The 19,479-nt window shown below is 37.7% G+C and overlaps 1 protein-coding gene across 1 annotated transcript in view; it reads right to left on the reverse strand.

Moving 5' to 3' along the window:
- Positions 1–7,678, reverse strand: part of LOC112993636 (uncharacterized) — a 57,985-nt gene extending 50,307 nt beyond the window's left edge. Inside the window, exons 1-7 of the mRNA XM_064513156.1 lie at positions 7,567–7,678; positions 5,526–5,585; positions 3,756–3,830; positions 2,517–2,778; positions 1,422–1,536; positions 865–955; positions 340–452 (exon numbers count right to left, since the gene is read on the reverse strand). Of these exons, the coding sequence (XP_064369226.1) occupies positions 340–452; positions 865–955; positions 1,422–1,536; positions 2,517–2,778; positions 3,756–3,830; positions 5,526–5,585; positions 7,567–7,639 (789 nt within the window). The 5' untranslated portion in view covers positions 7,640–7,678. The remainder of the gene's footprint in view (positions 1–339; positions 453–864; positions 956–1,421; positions 1,537–2,516; positions 2,779–3,755; positions 3,831–5,525; positions 5,586–7,566) is intronic.
- Positions 7,679–19,479: the final 11,801 nt, after the last annotated feature.

Genomic DNA, 19,479 nt, shown 5'->3' on the forward strand with positions numbered 1-19,479 from the left:
CAAGTATACATGAAACTCCCTTGATGAATTTCTGTGTTTTCAGCTACTTTCAGCTCAGGTAACTTCCTAAGCATTATATGGTTTCTGCATATATGGAACTTATTAGTGAATTTCTCTTTCATGAAAATGCCCATTCTCCCCTTAACTCATGTAAATTTTTAGCATTCACTTTGGCAAAGAGTTAAAAATTAAATTTGGAAACATTTTGTTTCCAGACCCACAGTTGGGTGCATGTTCATGCTGTATTTTTTCCAGTCCTAACTACTTTTTTCTGAGCTGAAAAAAAGGGATTATGTATGTTACATTGAAAAAAACAAGCTCTGAAAAAGAAATTCTTACAAATTCAGCTGTGCAATTCCCCAGAACAGCAGGAGCAATAGGGTCATCACACTGTTCTGTGGGTCCATCGACCTTCTGCCTGTTCCCAAATTGCAGGGGAGTCAGTTTTGTATCTGTAAAAAGCAGAGAAAATGTTAGAATACTATTTACTGATTTACTGGCTTTTGCATGGAGACATTCTCTTTGTGACACTACCAGTTATGATATCCATAGTGATTACCAGATATTATCACTATAATATGAATGGCAAAGGGAGATGAAGAAGGTAAGTGACTGGAGCCTAAATATTGGAAAAAGTAGGATATTACATGTGGCAAGTTTTAAAATACCTAACGATTATGGAAGCAGCCTAATGCATCTCAAATCCTGTCTCTATTACATGACTATTAAAACTGACATCATGAAAATACATGCCAAAATTATCACTATTTTTCAGTTAATCTGACTCTCAATCCATGTCACAGGATACTGCTAAAAGAAAGAAAAACAAAGCACCGGTATTTAATAATGTTTTTTATTACTTACTCTGTGAAATAAACTCATTGCTAATTGGTATTCCATTGAAGTCCCCACAAAGCCCGCAAGTCTGGTTGGCATATTTTTTATCTAGTTCCACCTGAAAGAAATGAGGAAAGTGAATTTAGATTCAAAGTAATGTCAGTCTTGACATTTAAGAACAGTCTATATCAACATCACTTATGTACTCAAAGTCTGGCATACGTGTGCTATGCAGACACTGTGTGGTGTGGTAACAAGTTAGGCAGCAATATGAATGTCAGTGACCACCAAGAAAAACTCGGTCTTACTCTATCTGTGATCATCAGAGCGTTGCTGTGTCTGGAATCTGAAAAGTACTTCACTGTGTTGTGAGGACCTTATAATTGTGGGGACATGGATTCTGAGCTGGGGTGGGTGGAAAAGAAAATTGGGAGAGAGGAGGATTGGGAGAAGAGCACAATACACTAAAAATGGATACAAATCCAAAAGTAGTTAAAGCCTGCCTACGTGATTAAGATTAGAAAGATGTAAATAGAGTATTTTTAAAACACAGGTTTTCTGCTATGTTTTGGATGTTTTCTTACCAGGAGGGCATCCTCTTCATTCCAAAGGAAGACCAGTCCTAACTTGGCAGTAACTTTCAAGTAGCTGTTACTTCTCTCTATCAAGATTCCCATCTGATTGTAGGGCAACTGAATCCTGAAGAAAATATCACAGTAATTCAGTGGGGGAAGGAGCAGAATAGCCATTGCATATCCACACTGATATCCATTCTCATTCTTTCTGAGACATTTCAAAATGAATAAGTAAGGACAACACAAGTTTGTAGCATTTTGGCTGTTTCCTGTGGAATTGCTTCTCAGTGCACAAATGGATCGGTTAATGGTGTTTTGGCAAGTAAAATGTTGGCATGAGTCTTAGGGTATATTGTTCAGAAAAGCATTGGGAAGTTCTGTTTTGCAGGCAGTATGCTTCAGGATATTGCCATTTACTCCTTAAAGCCCTTTATAATAAAGAGATAGACTCTTTAGGCTTTATGTGACATGACTGCCATTCACAAGGTGTACCCAAGATAACCTTTAGACTAGCTTGCTGTACATAGCTGCTGTAGTACACAGATCCCTGTGGGATAGCTGCCCAAATATTTGCCCATATATGTTTTTGGAGAGGTTTCACACGCCATGCCAAAGTTAGTGCTACCATTGCTACATAAATAGGAAGTTTCCAGGATAACTAATTTAAAGCTAGTTCAGGTATATTGGTACAAGCTGCAGTCACTGCTTAACTGCACGCTCTTCACCAAAAGGACAAAAGCCATCAGAAATTCCTCTCAGGGCTCTTATTTTGGTAAAAGCAATGGAAGAGTAGAAACTTAAAGGTATAGAAGTCTAACACTTTGGATGAATCAAGGTTATACATCTGTAAATTGTAGAACTGGGGCAGCAACTGGTTTATAGTTCATCCGCACAAAATAGACACAAGAATAATGTGCACAGGAGGCACTTAGCTCACTGTCAGGCCCTCTTATTTCTGTTGCCTCTTCAGGAAGGACCTGTGCCCTCCAGGTGCTTGGGATTACTCTGAGATCACACGAGGGAAAGGGATGCTCCCTCAAAGAGCCCACTGGGAGCAAGAGCAGCGATGGCAGTTTCAGGGCATAGTAGAAGGTATGAACGTACGGCTTGCCATTAACCAGGACAGCGCTGCGTGTCAGTTCAATCCCTGCTCCCTCCAGCTTCATGATGACGTGGGTGATCATGGTAGCATTTTCCACCATTGTACGCCTTATCTGGATGTTGAAGTCCTCATAGGGGGACTTGCAGTTGGATGCAAAGACGTAATTGCAGACCCCAGGGAAGTAAAAGATGTCCCCATCAAAGGTCTTGAAGTGGAAGTTACCCCATGTGCTGCACACACGGCCATTGTGAGAGGGGTTGCCAGCTGTGGATTCAAAATGAGCTGTAAGAATTTTCTGTAATTTGCAGTGATTACCTTCTTTTTAAATGGTTTCTCCCCTTTTATTTCCTTCACCAGCCAAAAAGCCCCCATCTTTTGTTTGCCTTCTTGTAAAGCTATTTATTTATTTAGCTATTATTTATTTAGTTCAATTATCTTTTGTGTTTTATCATCTTTTTGCATGAGGATATAGGGAATAAGACTGGAAGAGACCTCCTGGGTCACTAAGTCAGTCTGCTGTTCTGGTTCTGCTGACAGCTATATTCTATAAAACCTTTTCTAAATATATGAAGTTTGAAGTTTCACCTTCACAGTTCAGTTTAAAGTTAGTTTAAAAGTAGTTCATACCCCCTCTGGGGAAGGCCACTCATAACCCCGCTCTTCTAACGGCTGGAAGACTTCTGCCAATTTCTTCAGAAACATATTCCTGATTAGTGTATGCCTGCCTGTGCTTGTGCCAGTATTACCCTTTACCCTGAAGGAGTTCCTGCTCTTTCCCCTCTTTTATAGAAAGCATTTATCTCTTCTCAGCCTCCATTTTACTGGAGCAAGCTCCTATCTCCCTGATCATCCTCACAGTTCCTCTCTGCCTCTCTTCCAGATTTCCACTCACCCTCTCTGATCAACAGTAATCAGAATTGTACCCTATATCCTAGATGAGGTATCTCACCAATATTTTGAACATGTTAAAATTTCCTTCTTTTACTGGAAATAGTGTGCATGATATATTCCAGTATTGTATTTGTCCTCTTTATGGCTGCATCATATTAACAAAATACAAGCTGGGCTTTGGGTTACATTTAGATTGTTTTTATTACCTAATGAACTGACTACTTCTCTTGTTCTTTTTTTATTTTATAAGGCTAAAGGATCTTACAGACTTTATTGAACTGTTCAGTCACTCTGGGCTCTATGATCCCCAAGAATACAGATATCTGAGCCATGAAATTTCTTTAACTTACACTTTACTGCCAATGTGTTTTGAAATGGTGGAAAGAGAATCACTTCTTTCAATTTGGAACCGGCTGTACTAAGATCTGAGGAGAAAAAGATGAGGTTTTTTGAAGTGTTAAAAAACAATAGAAATTGTCTAGTCTCTTTTAACAATTAACATTTCCTACTACTAGTTACACCCTAGGTGGAGTTTCCATGAGATTTTATTGATGGTTTAGCACAGTGCTTTGTGTTCTGTTTTCCTGTGTGTTTCACTAACAGCCAAATCCCAAAGACCATTCTGTATGGCTGTAGTTCTTCCAGTATTTGTTCAGGATTCCCATCTGATGCTGGCCCTGCTGATCTGAGCTCAGATGCAACAATCTGATCCCGAGAGTTCAATGTTGTAATGGTAATGCAGAAAAAGCAGTGGTAATGGCTATATTTGGACCTTTGCCTCTCGGTACACTTAGAAGCTCAAAATCGCTGAAGAGTCTTAGCAGTAGGGTGAGAAGCACCAGCTAATTTTTTTCTGAAGCTCATATCTTTCTCTGTGCTGAAGGAAACATGCACTTTTACACATCAAATGCAAGCAGATTAAAAAAAAAAAAGTACTTTAAATTCTGTAAAATTTTAATCATGTGCTTTTTCAGGTAAGGACTTCTATTTGCAGGATCCAGCCCTAAATTTTCCATGTCCAAATCTCTTTGGTTCCAGCTAGGAAAGGGATAGGACACTTAGAGAAACTACACTGTGTTTTCTCAACATGAGAGTTTGAGAACTTGCTGCATTTTCTCCCTTGAAACTATCATAATCATAGAGTCTGATGACTGTAGACTGCAATATCAGCCATTGATTTTTCCATTTAGACCAGAAAGGATGGCTAAGACAGATATGTGTTTTAGAAAGACAATCTAATTTAATCTTCATAGAGGATTTTAAGGGAAAGCACATATACTACCTTCCTTGACAATCTGTTGCAATGATTAACTGAACTCACTATTATTACACAATTTGTGCTATACTTTCAGTCTGGGTTTATCATTTTTTTAATTGCCAGCTATTGACTTCACAGATTGCAGATTGCAGCAGGCTGAATGATTAAGTTTCATTCTGATATGGTAAATAGTATTATAATGTATATATAATAAGAACTAGGAAAATATGTCAAAATTTTTGTGCAACACTGGTTTTGGCCTGTAATCAGCATTATACCAGTTCGTGTTGTATCCTTCCTCCTTATTTTGCTGCTATAGTTGCTGTGTTCCAGTATGTGTCATAATGCTATTTTTTATATATATGATCTTATAGCACTTAATCATTCTAATGTTTAAGGTAGTTACAGTTTTCTTATTCTCTCTTGTGAGTGACATCTTGACACAGCATAAAAAATGTATCTTTTATTACCTCCTATCAACTACATTCCTGATACTTATGTATGCACACACCCCTTCTGAAAATACACTTTCAGATAGACTGTATGTACCTTTCATGAAACTAGAGATTAGATAACTGTATCACATCAGTAGGACAAATCCATTGCACCAGATTTCAGAGGAACTTCTCCAGTCTGTAGCAGTCAGAGATCTGCTGGAACTTGGATATATTGTACAGAGGATTTATCTCTCTCTCTGTCTTTCTATCTTCTTTCTTTCTTTCTTTCTCCCTCTCTCTCTCTCTGTGTCTCTCTTTTTAGGGCACACCATGTTCTAGCCCTTCTAGGCCCATTCTAATTATCTCATTTATCAATTTAATTTTTGGACAAAATATTACAGATAGATCAGCATAAAAATACTTACAGTCTTGTCGCTGCTGGATAGACGGAGGAACATAGTTTTGTTCACTGCCCTGGGCTTGAACTGCATCAAGAAGAGTGGAGGAGGAAAATATTAATGTTTAATATGTGGGAGTACTTTCATCATTTTTCAGTTATATCTGCTTAAACATATAACAAGAGTTTCAAAAATCAGTAAATCTACTCTGATGTACAGGAGATCAGATTTACATCAAGATCTGTGCTACATGCAACCATGAGGGCTGTATATCACTCCCCAAGCTATTTTTTTCTTTAGACTAATAAATAATTATACTGAAGCTATCAAAAGCACATAGGTGAGAATTTGGGCTGATCCTTATTCTGTTATTCTCACAGTGCCCCTGGATGCCCTTACGAACTTTTCAGATAAAGGACTTCATTTTACTCTCTGTTTTTAAGATCATTATATGCCTTAATCACTAGTAAAACTCTTTGGCTATCTAGAGAGCTTTAAAAATAGGTCCCTTTTCTACTGGAAGAATCCCTTTTAGAGCTAGAGGAGTGATCCCTGTCCTCACTAAAAGCCAAAGTTATTCTGTATTTTACAATTTCAAGCACTTTTTGTAATAAGTGGCAGAAGAAAAATAAACCCACAAGCCACATGGAAAGAATTAGGCCTTTCCAATAGGTATGTTTGCTATTTTTGATTTTGCCGCAAAGAAAATTTTTTGCTTCCATTGACAAAAACATTTTGTATTCCATTCTACAGCAGCTTCAAAATAGGAAGTTAGACAAAGTTTGCAGGGCCTGAAGCGGCTTCCAATGCCTTACTGCACAAGAGCTGATCAGGCAGAGGGCAGACTGCAGGGGAAGGTATGCCAGCCAGGGAGAACAAAAAAGGCTTTCAGGAGCTCAGCTGTGTCCCACAACAGGGCAATCCATGGGTAACACCACCAGAGGGGCTAACGCTGAAATCAGAGCTGCGGTGAGATCCATAATGCCTTTCCTGTCGCACTAGCTGAGTGTCTCCAGCTAGTGTTGGAAGGACACGTTGGGCCCCTTTTAGAGAGGCAAAATCAGTCCGTGCTTCTGGGCTCCCTTCCTTAACTCCCTAGCACCAGAGAGCTTTTTGCTTGTCTTCCCATGCACTGTCTGGCGCCAACACTCTGCCTCATACCACACATCCCAGATTCCCATTACCTTTGCACTGCATGGTAATGTTACGGTTAGCCTCTCGATGGGCTATTCTTTAAAGGAACTACTTTTTAATGTAAGTTAGCGTGGAATTCCCTGGAAGTAGGAAGAAGTACAACAACTCACTAGGATCTGTGTCTGAGATCAAAATGCACTCAAAACTAGCGTTGTTATTATATTAAGCTTCAGGGGAAGTGGAGGTGGAGTATTAATAAAAAAAGTTTCCACTTGACTATGAGTATTAAGTGCCTTTGTAGAATAATTAAGGCAGCATGAATTCCAAATAGTTAAGGCGCTATGAATCCCAATTTCGCAGAAATCCAGTTGTTTTCAGTTCTTCAGAAAAACAACTCTCTGCCCTAAGCTTTTATATGACCTTGTGTGCAACAACAGATGAACATCTTAAATTTGGTGTCCAACATTTTTAAACCAAAATCAATCCCTTTTTTCAATACTGTAGCATCAGCTGATAGAACAACCCACATCTTTAATAATGCAGAAACACTCCACTAATCTGTTCCTTTCTAAAGCCATTTTTACACTTTTTGGTCTGTGCATTTGCAAATGCTTTACCTTATGAAGTGGACATCAAAGGCTAAATGACAATCTGAGGTACTTTGGTAGAAATATGAGTTAGCTCCATTAAATTCAGTGGAGTTATTCCAGATTTCATCCAGAGAAAATAAGGTAAGAACCTGGACTAGAATATGAACTTTGAAGACATTTAATTTTCTCTTCTTAGGAAGGAAAGTATTTGTAACAGAAAAAAAAATCTGGTATAAAGGTAAAATGTTCTTTGGCTTCACAAAGCCAAGAAAATCGTTTCAAACTCCGAACAGGTTATAAATTCTTTAGAACAGTAAAAATGCAAAGCAAGTAAGTCCTCCTACCTTTGATCTGTGCGAAGGCAAGTGCTAGTATTGATATCCATAGTGATATTCGTGTCCCACCACCTGTTCCCATCTTCTGGGAAGTTCGGTAGGAACTACCGAACAACCTGCCTCTGAGAAAATACCTGTCTGCTCTCAAGTCTTATATAGTGAGAGAGTAGATTTTGGCTCAGTTCCCAGATTGTTTCACAAGGTTCTTGAAAGGTGGGGCTTCAGACATTTTCGTTTTCCTTCGCAGGTGCACAGGTAAATAGAGGATGCTCTGACTTCTCTAAGATATTTGCACTCTAGGAGGAGTCTTCTTTCTACAAGACTTTTTGATGAAACATTGAGAAATGAGCAGCAGCCAAGGAAAAATTTTTGCTCAGTCTTACTTCCCAGATCATTTATATATTCTGAGATAAGTAGAATTTAAGGGACTTCTGAATGACTTTTGAGGGGGAGCTTGGAATAAATGACTTGGATTTTTTTTCTGTTCCTCTTATGGCAACAGTTCCTCTTGTGTGAACAGTGTTTTCTGAATATGCTAATATATTTATTTACGGATATATTACAGATATACTACTTCAGTGAATTAACCTTTATTTATAGTATTTTACCTTGTGGTGTAGAGAAACTCATAGTAGGGCTGATCCCATAATACTACATGGGATTGAACAGTTCCTGCAAAGAAGAAGGAACTAAACTGTCCTGCATATTCACTGGGAACAAGACAAGATGTAATTAGGCTTAATACCAGGAATGAAGTTCAGCTGAAACATTGGGAAGAAAATTTCTTTTTGCAGGGATGGTGAAGTACTCAAATAGATTACTTTGGAGGACTATGGCATTTCTATCACGGGTGATTTTTAAGAACAGGTTAGACAAACACCTGCCTGAGGATGGTGTAAGTGTAGTTGATAGTGCCCTGGGGCAGAGGAATGGACTAAATGGCCATTTAGAGTCCTTCCAACCTTATTTTCTATGATTTTTCCAAAAAATTATAGCCATTCTTGCTGTTGGAGTAGTTACATTTGAGGAAATAGTTTCAATACTTAGAAGAGATAAGTAAAAGGTGCTATTTTTTTTTTCAAAGCAGTAGAAAAGACATTGTCTTCTCTGAACATTTTAAAAGTGCAACTGGCTATTAGTATTTACATAAATGTGATGCAAATAAATACACTTAAAAGTGTTGAGGAAAAGAATTGGTCAGTTTGGTCATGAGTTATACCTCTGGTAACTTCAGTGAAGTATAATTTAATGTAGAATTTATCTTATTATTTAAATGAGGAGAAGAAGATGGTTACAAGATACTCGTACTGTATACAGAAATACATATAGTGAAAAATTAAGGTGTTATCACCTCTAATAGTTATTATCAAGATGCCAGGACAAAAAGTTATGAAAGGGAAATTGTAAGAGATGTAACTGATGAGTAATTATAGTCATGATAAAATAATAAGGTAAAGATAGCTGGGTAATATACGTAAATCTGTTAATTGGTTCTAATGGAGGAACATGTGCTAGTGAGAGGAAAAGTATATTTTATGAATCATTACGTTGCTTACCACTGAAAAATCAACTCATATCAACAGTTGCTATGCTGTGGTTCCAGATACATAGGTTAACATTTCCTGCATGTTCAGCACAGGTTAACATTTCCTGCGTGTTCAGGGAAGTACAATGACCTCTTAATGATCACAGCTTGATCACTACTGATGATTCCTATTATATAATCTTCACGAATTAGGCTGAAACCTAAGCTTAACACTTAAATTTATCTCCTTTGGCTGAGCATTAAGGCAGCATCAAAAGTCATTGCCTGTATCTGAGTTTTTGGTTCAAAGTCTCGAATCTCTTCTATGTCATTGCTCATGTTGTTCTAACACTGCCGACTCTTGCTCAGCTTGTTCACGAGGAACTCCAGGTCTTTTCTTGCAAAGCTGTTTTCCAGCTGGTAACCCCCAGCCTATACTCTTGCATGGGATTGTTGGGTCCCATGTGCAGGATTTCGCATTTGCCATTGCTGAACTTTATGACGTTCTTGTCACTTTGTTTATCCAGCTTGTCAAGGTCTCTCTGAATGACAGCACTGCCATCCTCCATTTCCACTCTTCTCCCCAATTTTTTATTGTCTTTGTTACTGTAGTTGTTAGAGTATGCCATCCTGTTGTCCAAGTCATTAATAAAATTGTTAAAAAGTATTGGCCCAGTCAATTCTGGAGGGATGCCACTGATAACGAGCCACATGTTAGATTTTGTATCATTGGTCACAACCCTTTGAGCCTGACCACTGAGCCACATTTCCACGTATCGTATTGTCCCCTATCCAGTCCAAATGTCACCAGTTTGTCTGTAAGGGTACTGTGAGACACTATGTTCAATGAGTTGGGGAAAAGGAGACAGTAGTTTTCTATAAAAATTTTGTCAGACTGGAGAAAGAGAAGAGTTTTTATTCAATTAATTTCTTTGCCTTTGAAGAAAGAGCCTGTGAAGGCTGAAGTTGTTAAAATTGGAATAGCTTCATTTTAGAGGGAAGGATAAAAACATTTATAGTTCATGCACTTCCTCAATGCCAACCATCCTCGTATGCTTAACAGAGATCTTTCTGCTGTGTTTATCTCTGGCTGTCCATTTGCACGGCTCTGAGGCTGAGCTCTAGTGCCAGAATTAGTGACAGGACATTAGTCTAGGAGTTCAGCAGAAGTAGCATTCTGGTTGTCCCTGATTTTTGATCTGAGGATACAAACCCAAGCTTTTCATCCTCTGAAAATTTCCAAAAAGTGAGGTGACTGATCAGTTTCTAGTGAAAAGTTGTGTATTAACTTTTCAAGTGTTATTGTCTTAATCATGTGATGATGAACTACATTTCTGCCAGTTGTGGTAAATATTTTATAGTACGATATAATATATCCATAGTAAAACTGTAGTTAAAAACTAAAATAGGAGTACAACTCTTTTATGTCTTTTGCTAGATCTTAGTCAAGCATAATGCCGTTGATCCATTCCTTTGCTTCCAAATGATTAGATAAAACTCATTGGATTGAAAATCAAATCACTTAAATGACTAGGATTCAAACTTTGTTTCATTCAGATGAATAGTTCTTCTGTATTAGACTGCAGTCTTTTCAGAACGGTGGCTTTCTCTTAGTGTGTGTATTGTAGAGGCCCAAACACACAATGGTCTGATCTCAACTGCAGCCTCTATGCTTTATTGTCATGCAGATAATGTGTAGTACGATTAGGATCTATTGAAGAAATGCAAACTGTCTATTTTCATGCGGTGTCATTTAGAAGAACCCAAGCAAAGCTTAGAGAGATAATCAGGCATTGGGAGCTGTCTAGCTGCAACATAAGGTGCTAGTTTACCCAACATAACTAGGAAGTGAAATATAATGATGAAAATATTTCTTATTTTGTTTGACAGTTTTCATTTAGGAAGATATTTAGTCACAGAATATCATAGAGTCCTATATTAGAGAATCCCATCTACTCAAGGTTTGTAAAGAGACAGCGTTTTTCAAGTGTAGCATATCAAATATACCCATGCTCTTATAATGACCAAATTTCTTTTCCTGGGAAAGATTTGAAATGTCATGACTGGTGTTAACTGGGTCAAGAGGACAATAGTATTAGCATTAGCACAATAATGTGAGATTACTACAAGTTCCCAGTGTAACCCTGCACTTGTGCCTAAGTGCTCTACAAACTGGTATAAGGTGTTTTATACACCTAATAAAACATTCTGAGGTTGAATAGCATTGTTTTAGTCCGTGCCTTCCTTTGCACCTTCTCCGCAAGTCCAGTGCCAAATTTCAGGTTGTCATTCCCAGGATTCTTGCATACAGAATAAACCTTCTAATGACTGGCTGCTTTTGCCAGCTGCATCCATCAATTTTTCTCTGCTTCAGTTCTAGCTGCACTCCATGCTCCTCTGCATTCTACCCTTCCTCTTTTCTCCTTCCCTCACTATCCTTTAGATTCTTCTCCTTGACATACCTGCTCTCCTTCTAGTTCTTCCTTTCACTTAATTTTTCCTGCCTTCCTTCCTGCCCCACAATACAGTGAAAATAGAGAGAGGTCTTTCAGGAGCTTTTTGATAAATAAAGAAAAAGCATCTAAATTCTGTTCCATGGCAAGCAGTGTAAAACTTATGTTTCTTGCTCTATGTTTTTGCAAACTCAACAGCTCAAAGTCAGAAAATGCCAGAATTCAGATTGTTTGTACAATTTTTTCTGTTGAACAAGTGAATTCTGATTGAGTCTTGTTTTGTGATAAAACACATTATTTGTACTACATTATTATTTGTAATAATAGAAACAATAAACTATATAAGAGATGAATATATATTTGTATTATTACCACTATATATACTTATATTGCAAGTATTATCAATTTGCATTGATACATAGAATTACACAGCTCATTCCCAAAACACTAAGGTTTCATACTTCCTTGGGATTGTTCTTCAGACCTCCTTTCTCCTGTGAAATGCCTGTTCCTTTGCATTCATAGCAGGTCCTCCTTCCTTTTTACTCCCTAATAATTTATTTTGGTAATAGGCAATTGGGAGAGTCACAGCCAGTGTTTCCTATTTGTCACTGAATCTTAAGCAAGCATATTGAGCAAGCTGTGTATTTGTAGGCTTGTTTGGCTTACTTTGTTGGCTTCACTTTCATTTTTTTGTGGGTGTGACCAATATCTGAGGGTCTTGCCCTATGCCATCTTTTCGACATACCTGTGCGGGAACTGTTCTTTGGATATATGAGGGGTCCAAACAGCTGTTGTGTCCAAACATAAGAGACTGCCAGTAATTTTAGACACTATTGCACCTTTCAAGCCCAGGAAAGGCCTGAATGCTGCACAAAGTATGCTTGAGGTTTTCAATAATTTGGCTGGGGCCTGAAATGTTGAAATTTTGAGATATGTTGGAATCTCCTTCCCTGCCTATGTGATCTGAACTGAACTTTCCAAACCTTTAAAATCACAAAACCTGAGCAGGGTTTCTTAAGATCATAGTAACAAATTACTCCCTTCTTCCGCTGGTTGTAAATGGTAGAGTTATATTGGGTCACAGAAGTTCTTGGTGCATTTGTGCAGGGCCAAGGGAGTCCTGTCAGAAGTCCTACTATGAGTGAAAAACATACAGTTCTTCTTCCACCAGAGCCTTGCAAATATACCCTTAGGTTAAATCTGTAACACACTTTCTTTAACCAAAAAGTACACCCAAAATATAATCAAATATATGTAAACAAATACAAAAATGGAGAATGAAACAAAAACTTTTTGTGTATGTATGATTCAAGAATCTGAGAAATGAATTGACTCTATAGCTGTGGTATTAATATAAGCAGAGACCTCTTTAATATTTTAATTCAAATATTCCCATTCACTGTAATAATTAAAGCTCATATTTTGTCATTCTCCTTGAGGACAAGATATATTGCATGGAGGGGGGTGTTGAATTTCTATTGTAAATTAACTTTTCAAACTCGCTTTTCTATATTTAGATTTTCAGTTTACAAACTTAGATAATAGGATAGCAGGAAAACAGATGAGCTTTAAGCTAAAGGAAGAGGTTAGATGAAGTGCAGGAAGGTAAAAATTGAACATAAATTAATTTTGGTTGGAAACTGGAAAAAGGTTTGTAAGCATCAGAGAAGAATCACCTTCAGTTCTGCAAGACTTTTCTTCAGTAGCATTAGCAGGGATAAGGACCATAACTAGTTTGAAGACAGCTCCAGTCTTGATGCTCATTCATGTGATTAATAGTATGATGCTATGAATAAATATTGTTTTCATCTTTTGTTTTATTTTTAATTTAGTAAATTTTATGTAGAACTTCATTTTATTTTTTATTAAATATTATTAAGTTTGCAGGTCAAAAAGCTAGGATGTATTGGTGTTAAGACCATCAGTGTGTTCTTATGAGACAGTTTTAAATTACATGATGAAATACCATGTTTCTTAGAGAGTTCTTGCTTTTTTTTTAGACTAAAGGCTAGAAATGGCTTAGGTAATAGGTAGCTTTTCTGTAGTTTGTTCAATTGTTTTTAACTGTGTGTTATTCAAACCGTATTCTGAATATAGATTTATTAATTTCCTTAGTGACTTCTTTGTGGTGCCCATCACTAGAGTACTGAACAATTCATAACTAGTAATGATTTGCTTTTGAAAGCATGTTTGGAAATATTCGCGGTTTGCTATCTTTGTTTTGCATATTGCTAACTGAGGCACAGAAAGATATGGGTGTTTGGTAATTTTGGGTGAACAACCTAAGACTCCTAGGACCTGATTTTTCAAAGTACTGAGTTTTATTTTAGTAGTGTGCATGTTTAGAGCATAGACTTCAGGTAGAACTGTGAAGGTCCCCCACTTCTGCAAATGAGACGTTAAAGTCTCCAGCCGAGCATCCAGAAGAAAACAAATCACCATTTGCAAAAACTGCAGTTTAAACTGACATGCCCAGCACTGAAAAAGAACAATGCAAACTGAGGCAGAAATTGAATCCATTTCTCCACGGTGCCATTTGCGCGCCTCATTCACTCTGCAACAACCAACTTCTCCAGGCAATGAGAGAGAGGGCGGTGGACAGCAGTTGCACTCACAGCATACTCTCATTTAGCCTTGAACCCAGGTTCACCCTCCCTGCAGCAAGTACGTTCTGTGCACCCAGTGAAATAGAAAGCCTGTGTAGGATGGCAGGATCCGATCATGTAATTACAGACTGCATAATACTGTATATGCACAAAGACGGGACATTAAGGCTTCGGATAGCCCGCAGTCATTACTCACGTAAGTAATCCTTCTTCAGTGAGTCTGACTATGCAGAAGAGAATTGCTCATGAGAGGAAGGATTCTGGAATCTATACTGTTAGTTATCATAGACTGTGGTTTTTAGATATATTCTCTAAACATGCATCATGAAGGTGACTAATTGATCTGCGTGTTTTGCTAAGCCAAGCTGTCAGCTTGCTTATCATTTTGGAATGCCAAAGTATGATATAAAACAAGAATGCTGTCAAACTTGCACAGCTAGACTTGTACTTTATTGAACATTAAGTACGTCAGTGGATGAAATGTCTATTGACCTTTTTTATAGTCAGTTTTCTGTTTTATTGATCTGAAAACTATGAAGGCCCTTATCTGCTTTGGTCCATCGCTGTAAGTGACAAGAAACTGGTGTCCCATATTCATGTGTTATATAGCAGAACTGTATTGAGTGGAAATTCTTTGACCTGAAGTGACTACAAAAGCTATGGGTGTGTAGAAGATGAGTCTGCTCCATTTTTTTTCTCATAATCAGGCAAACTTTATCAATGAGGGTTTGACTGTCAAGCAGTCGTCAGCAGGAGTGTCACACTGCAAGCTGGTAGTGATTGCTGTAGCCATTGTCTGATTTTGACAGAGTACACCTTCAAACTCTGCAGATTGTTTGAATGCTAGCAGTATTTCTGACTGAATGAAGGCAAAGCCTGCATTGTTGGTAATAAAATGAACAGAGAGAATCTCACTTATACTTAAGGTCTGGAGCAGCATTTGGTGTACTGCTGGTTAGGAGAGCATGGATAATCTATAAACTGTTGGTAGTCACCCTAGAAATCAAAATAATGATATTTCTAGATTCCCTGGACAGTGTCAAATTTACTTAATTTTTCTAATAAAAATGGTATTTAAGTACTTAATTTCTAGAGGATAGATTTACCATTCCATTTTCTTTTCCAGGTTTTCAAACACTCGATCTTTTTCCACACCTTATCTGTCTGTTGATACGGTGGCCACTGTCGTAATGTGAAATAGGATGACGAATGTTGGTCAGACTTTAACTTCCTAATATTTTTATCCTATATCTTAAGTCTTACTCTACATATAGGTAGTTCTGTTACATATTCATGGGCTGAAGCCATTATACAGGTGCAGAGTAGAAGAGCTACGATTCCTTTTGTATGATAAGGCAAAACACACTTCTCTCTCATACTGTCTCGTGCTCCATAACCAGCCTCAGGGAAATGTCCTTTTTTCATTTGCTCATATGTCTTTCCCTTCTTTCAAGAATATTGTGTGTGATAGAACAAGAGTAACTTGGGCTGGAATCTATTTAACTATGTGGTTGGAATATGTTATCTGTGTATGTGTCAGTTTCATGACTGAAATACTGGTAGATCCTGCTTATTGGTGAAAACACTAAGCCCTGTTGTTGAATAATTTAAGGTAATTTTGTGGAGGGCAGGTGTTTGACTGTTGACTCAAACTAAGCTCAACACTATCATTCTTGTCCTACTTCATAAAATAGGGATATTGTTACTTTTTCTGAAAAGCATTTTGAACACTACAAATGAAAAACATCGTATTACAGCCCATAAGAAATTCAATAATGAATGCATCAAATGCAGATCTGAATTCACAATACCTTGCCATCTCTTCCCAGTGGATGTAGAAGAGATCTGAAGAAAGCTTGTCCATAATGGAACTAATTACATCATCATGCAAGTGGCTGCAAAATAGATTTCTGTTAGAGGCTGACTTTTTTGGAAATTGAAAGTGAAGTAGGCTTTCTTATGAAGTTTATCTCAGATTAATATTGACACAAAGGGTTGTCTTCTGTTGTTAGCCTTATCAACGCAATAACATTTTTGATATAGAAAATGTCATAAAATGAGGAGATATTTTTTCTGTCTTTACAGGGGTGAACAAAGAAGTTAGCCTGTTACAATCCCTAGAAAAAATAGAAAAATTGGCAATATGTTTCATAGTAGGCAGTGGGCTCCTAAGCTTTTTGAAACCAACACAATCCAGAAAGCTGTCCATCTCCATGTTCTGTGTCTGTCCAACAAGAAGAGAAACAGGAAAAGTAAGTTTGCTTTTATGGTGTGGATCCTGCAGTTTTGGAACTCCTTTGTATGCTCATTTGTTCTCTCTGAATCATTCATGCAAACAGGTGGGGAGCGCTTTCTTTCTTACAGATTTTGGACTGAATTCAAGACTCCAGGAAACTGAAGTCTTCTGTGCTGGTGCACTTTTGATGTAGTTCAGCATAACTCAGTGGAGCTGCAAGAAGTAAACCTGAAGCATGTGAGTTCCAAGTTCTTTGATGATATTTCAAACATCTCCTAATATATTTCAAGACTCAAATATTTAAAGCCATCAGAGATCATTGTGATCATTGTTTATTCAGACCTCCAGTATGACCCAGGCTACGCTCTCATAATTTTTTATTCTATTCTTTCTTTATGTAACTCAGCAATTTAAATTTGATTGAGGGTAAATTGTTTAGTCAAACATCCCCTCTTGACTCAGACTCCAAATGGCAGAGAATTGACTGCGTCTGTTGATAAGCTGTTCCAATTGTTATATGCTCACATTGCTAAAACAGTCTTGCTTTTCTACAGAAAGATTGTCATAGAATATAGAATAGTTTTGAACAGTTCTACTTATACCTAGGAGTTCCAAGCTGTACCAAGAGATTATAATATAAATTCTGTGTGTTTTCCATCATACAACATTATAATGGCCTAGATGTCAGGTGGTAAAAACAAGTATCACAGTAATAATGTATCTGACCTATAAAATCTTCTGATATTCAGTTAAACTTTATCTGCTGAATGATTCCTTTCCAGATAATCACAAAAAGGTTAAAATCTTTGCTCAGCTTGCCCTCAAGTCTATAGGAAGTAATGGTTATCTCCATGTTGTGCAACCCATTAAACCCAGCGGTCCTGAGGGACAATCCACTTTGATAAGCTCTTCATTTTTCATGAGGAAAGCTGGGGGAAAATTCCATGGGTCTGGAATATGAGTCTCTTAGCTTTTTAATTGCAAAAGTTTTTTGTGGTAAATAAGAACAGATATGCACAATTGGATTCTTGCTCAGGGGTTTAAAAATCAGAGGCATTGAAGGGATGGTGATTTGTGCTGGTTTCCACCTTGGTAAATAAAGAGATAGGGCAGATGTGCTTGAGAAACCTGATCAGAGCCAGAATGTAAATGAATCGGTAAATAATGGGTCTAAGGACACTTCCCCTGTGTAAAGAGCAATGACTGTATTACACTATGGTTCCAACATACAAGATTAGCCAGGACAAATCTTATTAAAATCTTAAATACATAACAGGCCCCAGACACTGTCTAAGGCAGTGCGTAACAAAGCTTGGCATTCAATAACCCAGAATGGCAGGTTAAGTGCTAAGAAAGGGTGGAGGCCACAGCTATGGCAGTGGTGATTTTAAGTACCTAAACTCTGGGTGAAGCAGTTCAATCACTTTTCTCTTTGCCATACTCTGAGAATAAGGCACTTAAATTTCAGAGCCATGTTTCATAGTGTGAAAACAGTGTTGAAATACTGGAAGCCTGAGACAATGCTTTTGCTGGCAGCCTTCTTGACTCACGCCTATTCAAACCAGGGAAGAAATGGTGTGATACACAGCATTGGAGAAGCAGCTTCAGATAAAGATCTCCTCTGCACTGCTTTTTCCTTCATTTCAATAACTACAAAGAATAAAACTGCACTTGATGCAGGGGCTAGTCCAGAATGTGCACTGGCAGGCATGCAAAGAGAATTTTCTTGTGTCCCTCTCATGGGAATATTGGGAGAGAAGGGAGGAAAAGCACTCACAGCATAAAGAATTTGGGGGGAGGTGTGGGAGTTGCTGCCAATAGCCTGTAGAATGGAAATGACACGTCTTCAGTTCTAGCCATGATCACGAAAGAGATTTGCTTATGGCACACTGTTTCTTAAGGGTACTGCAGCACTGGTTAAGATTACCTAAAAGAGTACCTTCTGGAAATGTGATTGAGAGGGATAATAATGATTTTATGTGTTACAAACAGGCTTCTCTGTTCTTGTGTCTCTACCACAACCTGCAATTAACACCTTTAAGCTTAAAGAAAAGATTTACCCTTTCAATTAATAGTATATATATTGAGTTATGCAGTTATCCAGCTTACTAGCAAATCGCCCATCGTGTCCTCAACACTTTGGCATCATCGATGTGTCACTGACTGCTTTATAGGAGGATAATCTTAGCTCTTATGATGATTCCTGACACTTCAGAATTGCCGGCTGGAAATATAGTCACAATAAGAAGCACTGGTAGTTACTGACTGAAGTCTGGTTTGAGAATTTCTCTAATAAGACAGATGAAGCTGCAGTATAAATTCCTGGGAGCTTGAATACATAAGACTGTGCAGTTGTGCTCTGGAAGAATAAGGATTTCAAACTAATTCAGTGGTGAAGAGGGAATCACTGAATGGAAGTGATAGGGTGTTCTTCTACTATGGTGCTAACTGGAAATTGTAGCACACTGTATGTCACTTTCCTGGCTGGCTCCTGGCACCTAATGCCCCTTGCAATTCCTAAGTTCCTCTTACCAAACAAAAATAAACCACTTAAATATTTTTTATGTCCTGGCCTTAATGTTTTAGACTTTTTTCAAAGTATTCAGATAATTCTGATGCTAATTCTTTTTTTTTCCAGAATACTTGTTGCCCCACCAAAGCTGGTATTATCAAGAAGTTCATTATGCAAAATATGAATGAAACATTGAATAAAACTGTATTCAGGACAGATATCAACTTACATGGTGATACAAAGAAATGGGAAGACAGACCAATAGTGATGTTAAAGTGGACCAGCAGCCTTGTATTCCTAAGATAAGTGCTTCAGCTTTCCATGCAGCCATATAACTTTGCAGAAGCATTTAATGGTTATATTAATAGTAATTTATTAGATTACTATATTAGTTTGATAAATTATTAATACATAGAGTTTCTGTCTTAGCACTTTCCCATTCTATTAGTTTTTAGTGCAAAAACTATGCTGTTTGAAAATGTATTTTCCACTGGAGTGAAGGGGGAATTCTTATCATGATGGTATTTCAAAACAAAATATTTAGCATGTAAATAGCCACAGAGAATGTACAGCAGTGCCAAAACTTT

The sequence above is a fragment of the Dromaius novaehollandiae genome, chromosome 5, assembly GCF_036370855.1.
Source record: "Dromaius novaehollandiae isolate bDroNov1 chromosome 5, bDroNov1.hap1, whole genome shotgun sequence".
In the NCBI taxonomy this organism is placed as follows: Eukaryota; Metazoa; Chordata; class Aves; order Casuariiformes; family Dromaiidae; genus Dromaius; species Dromaius novaehollandiae.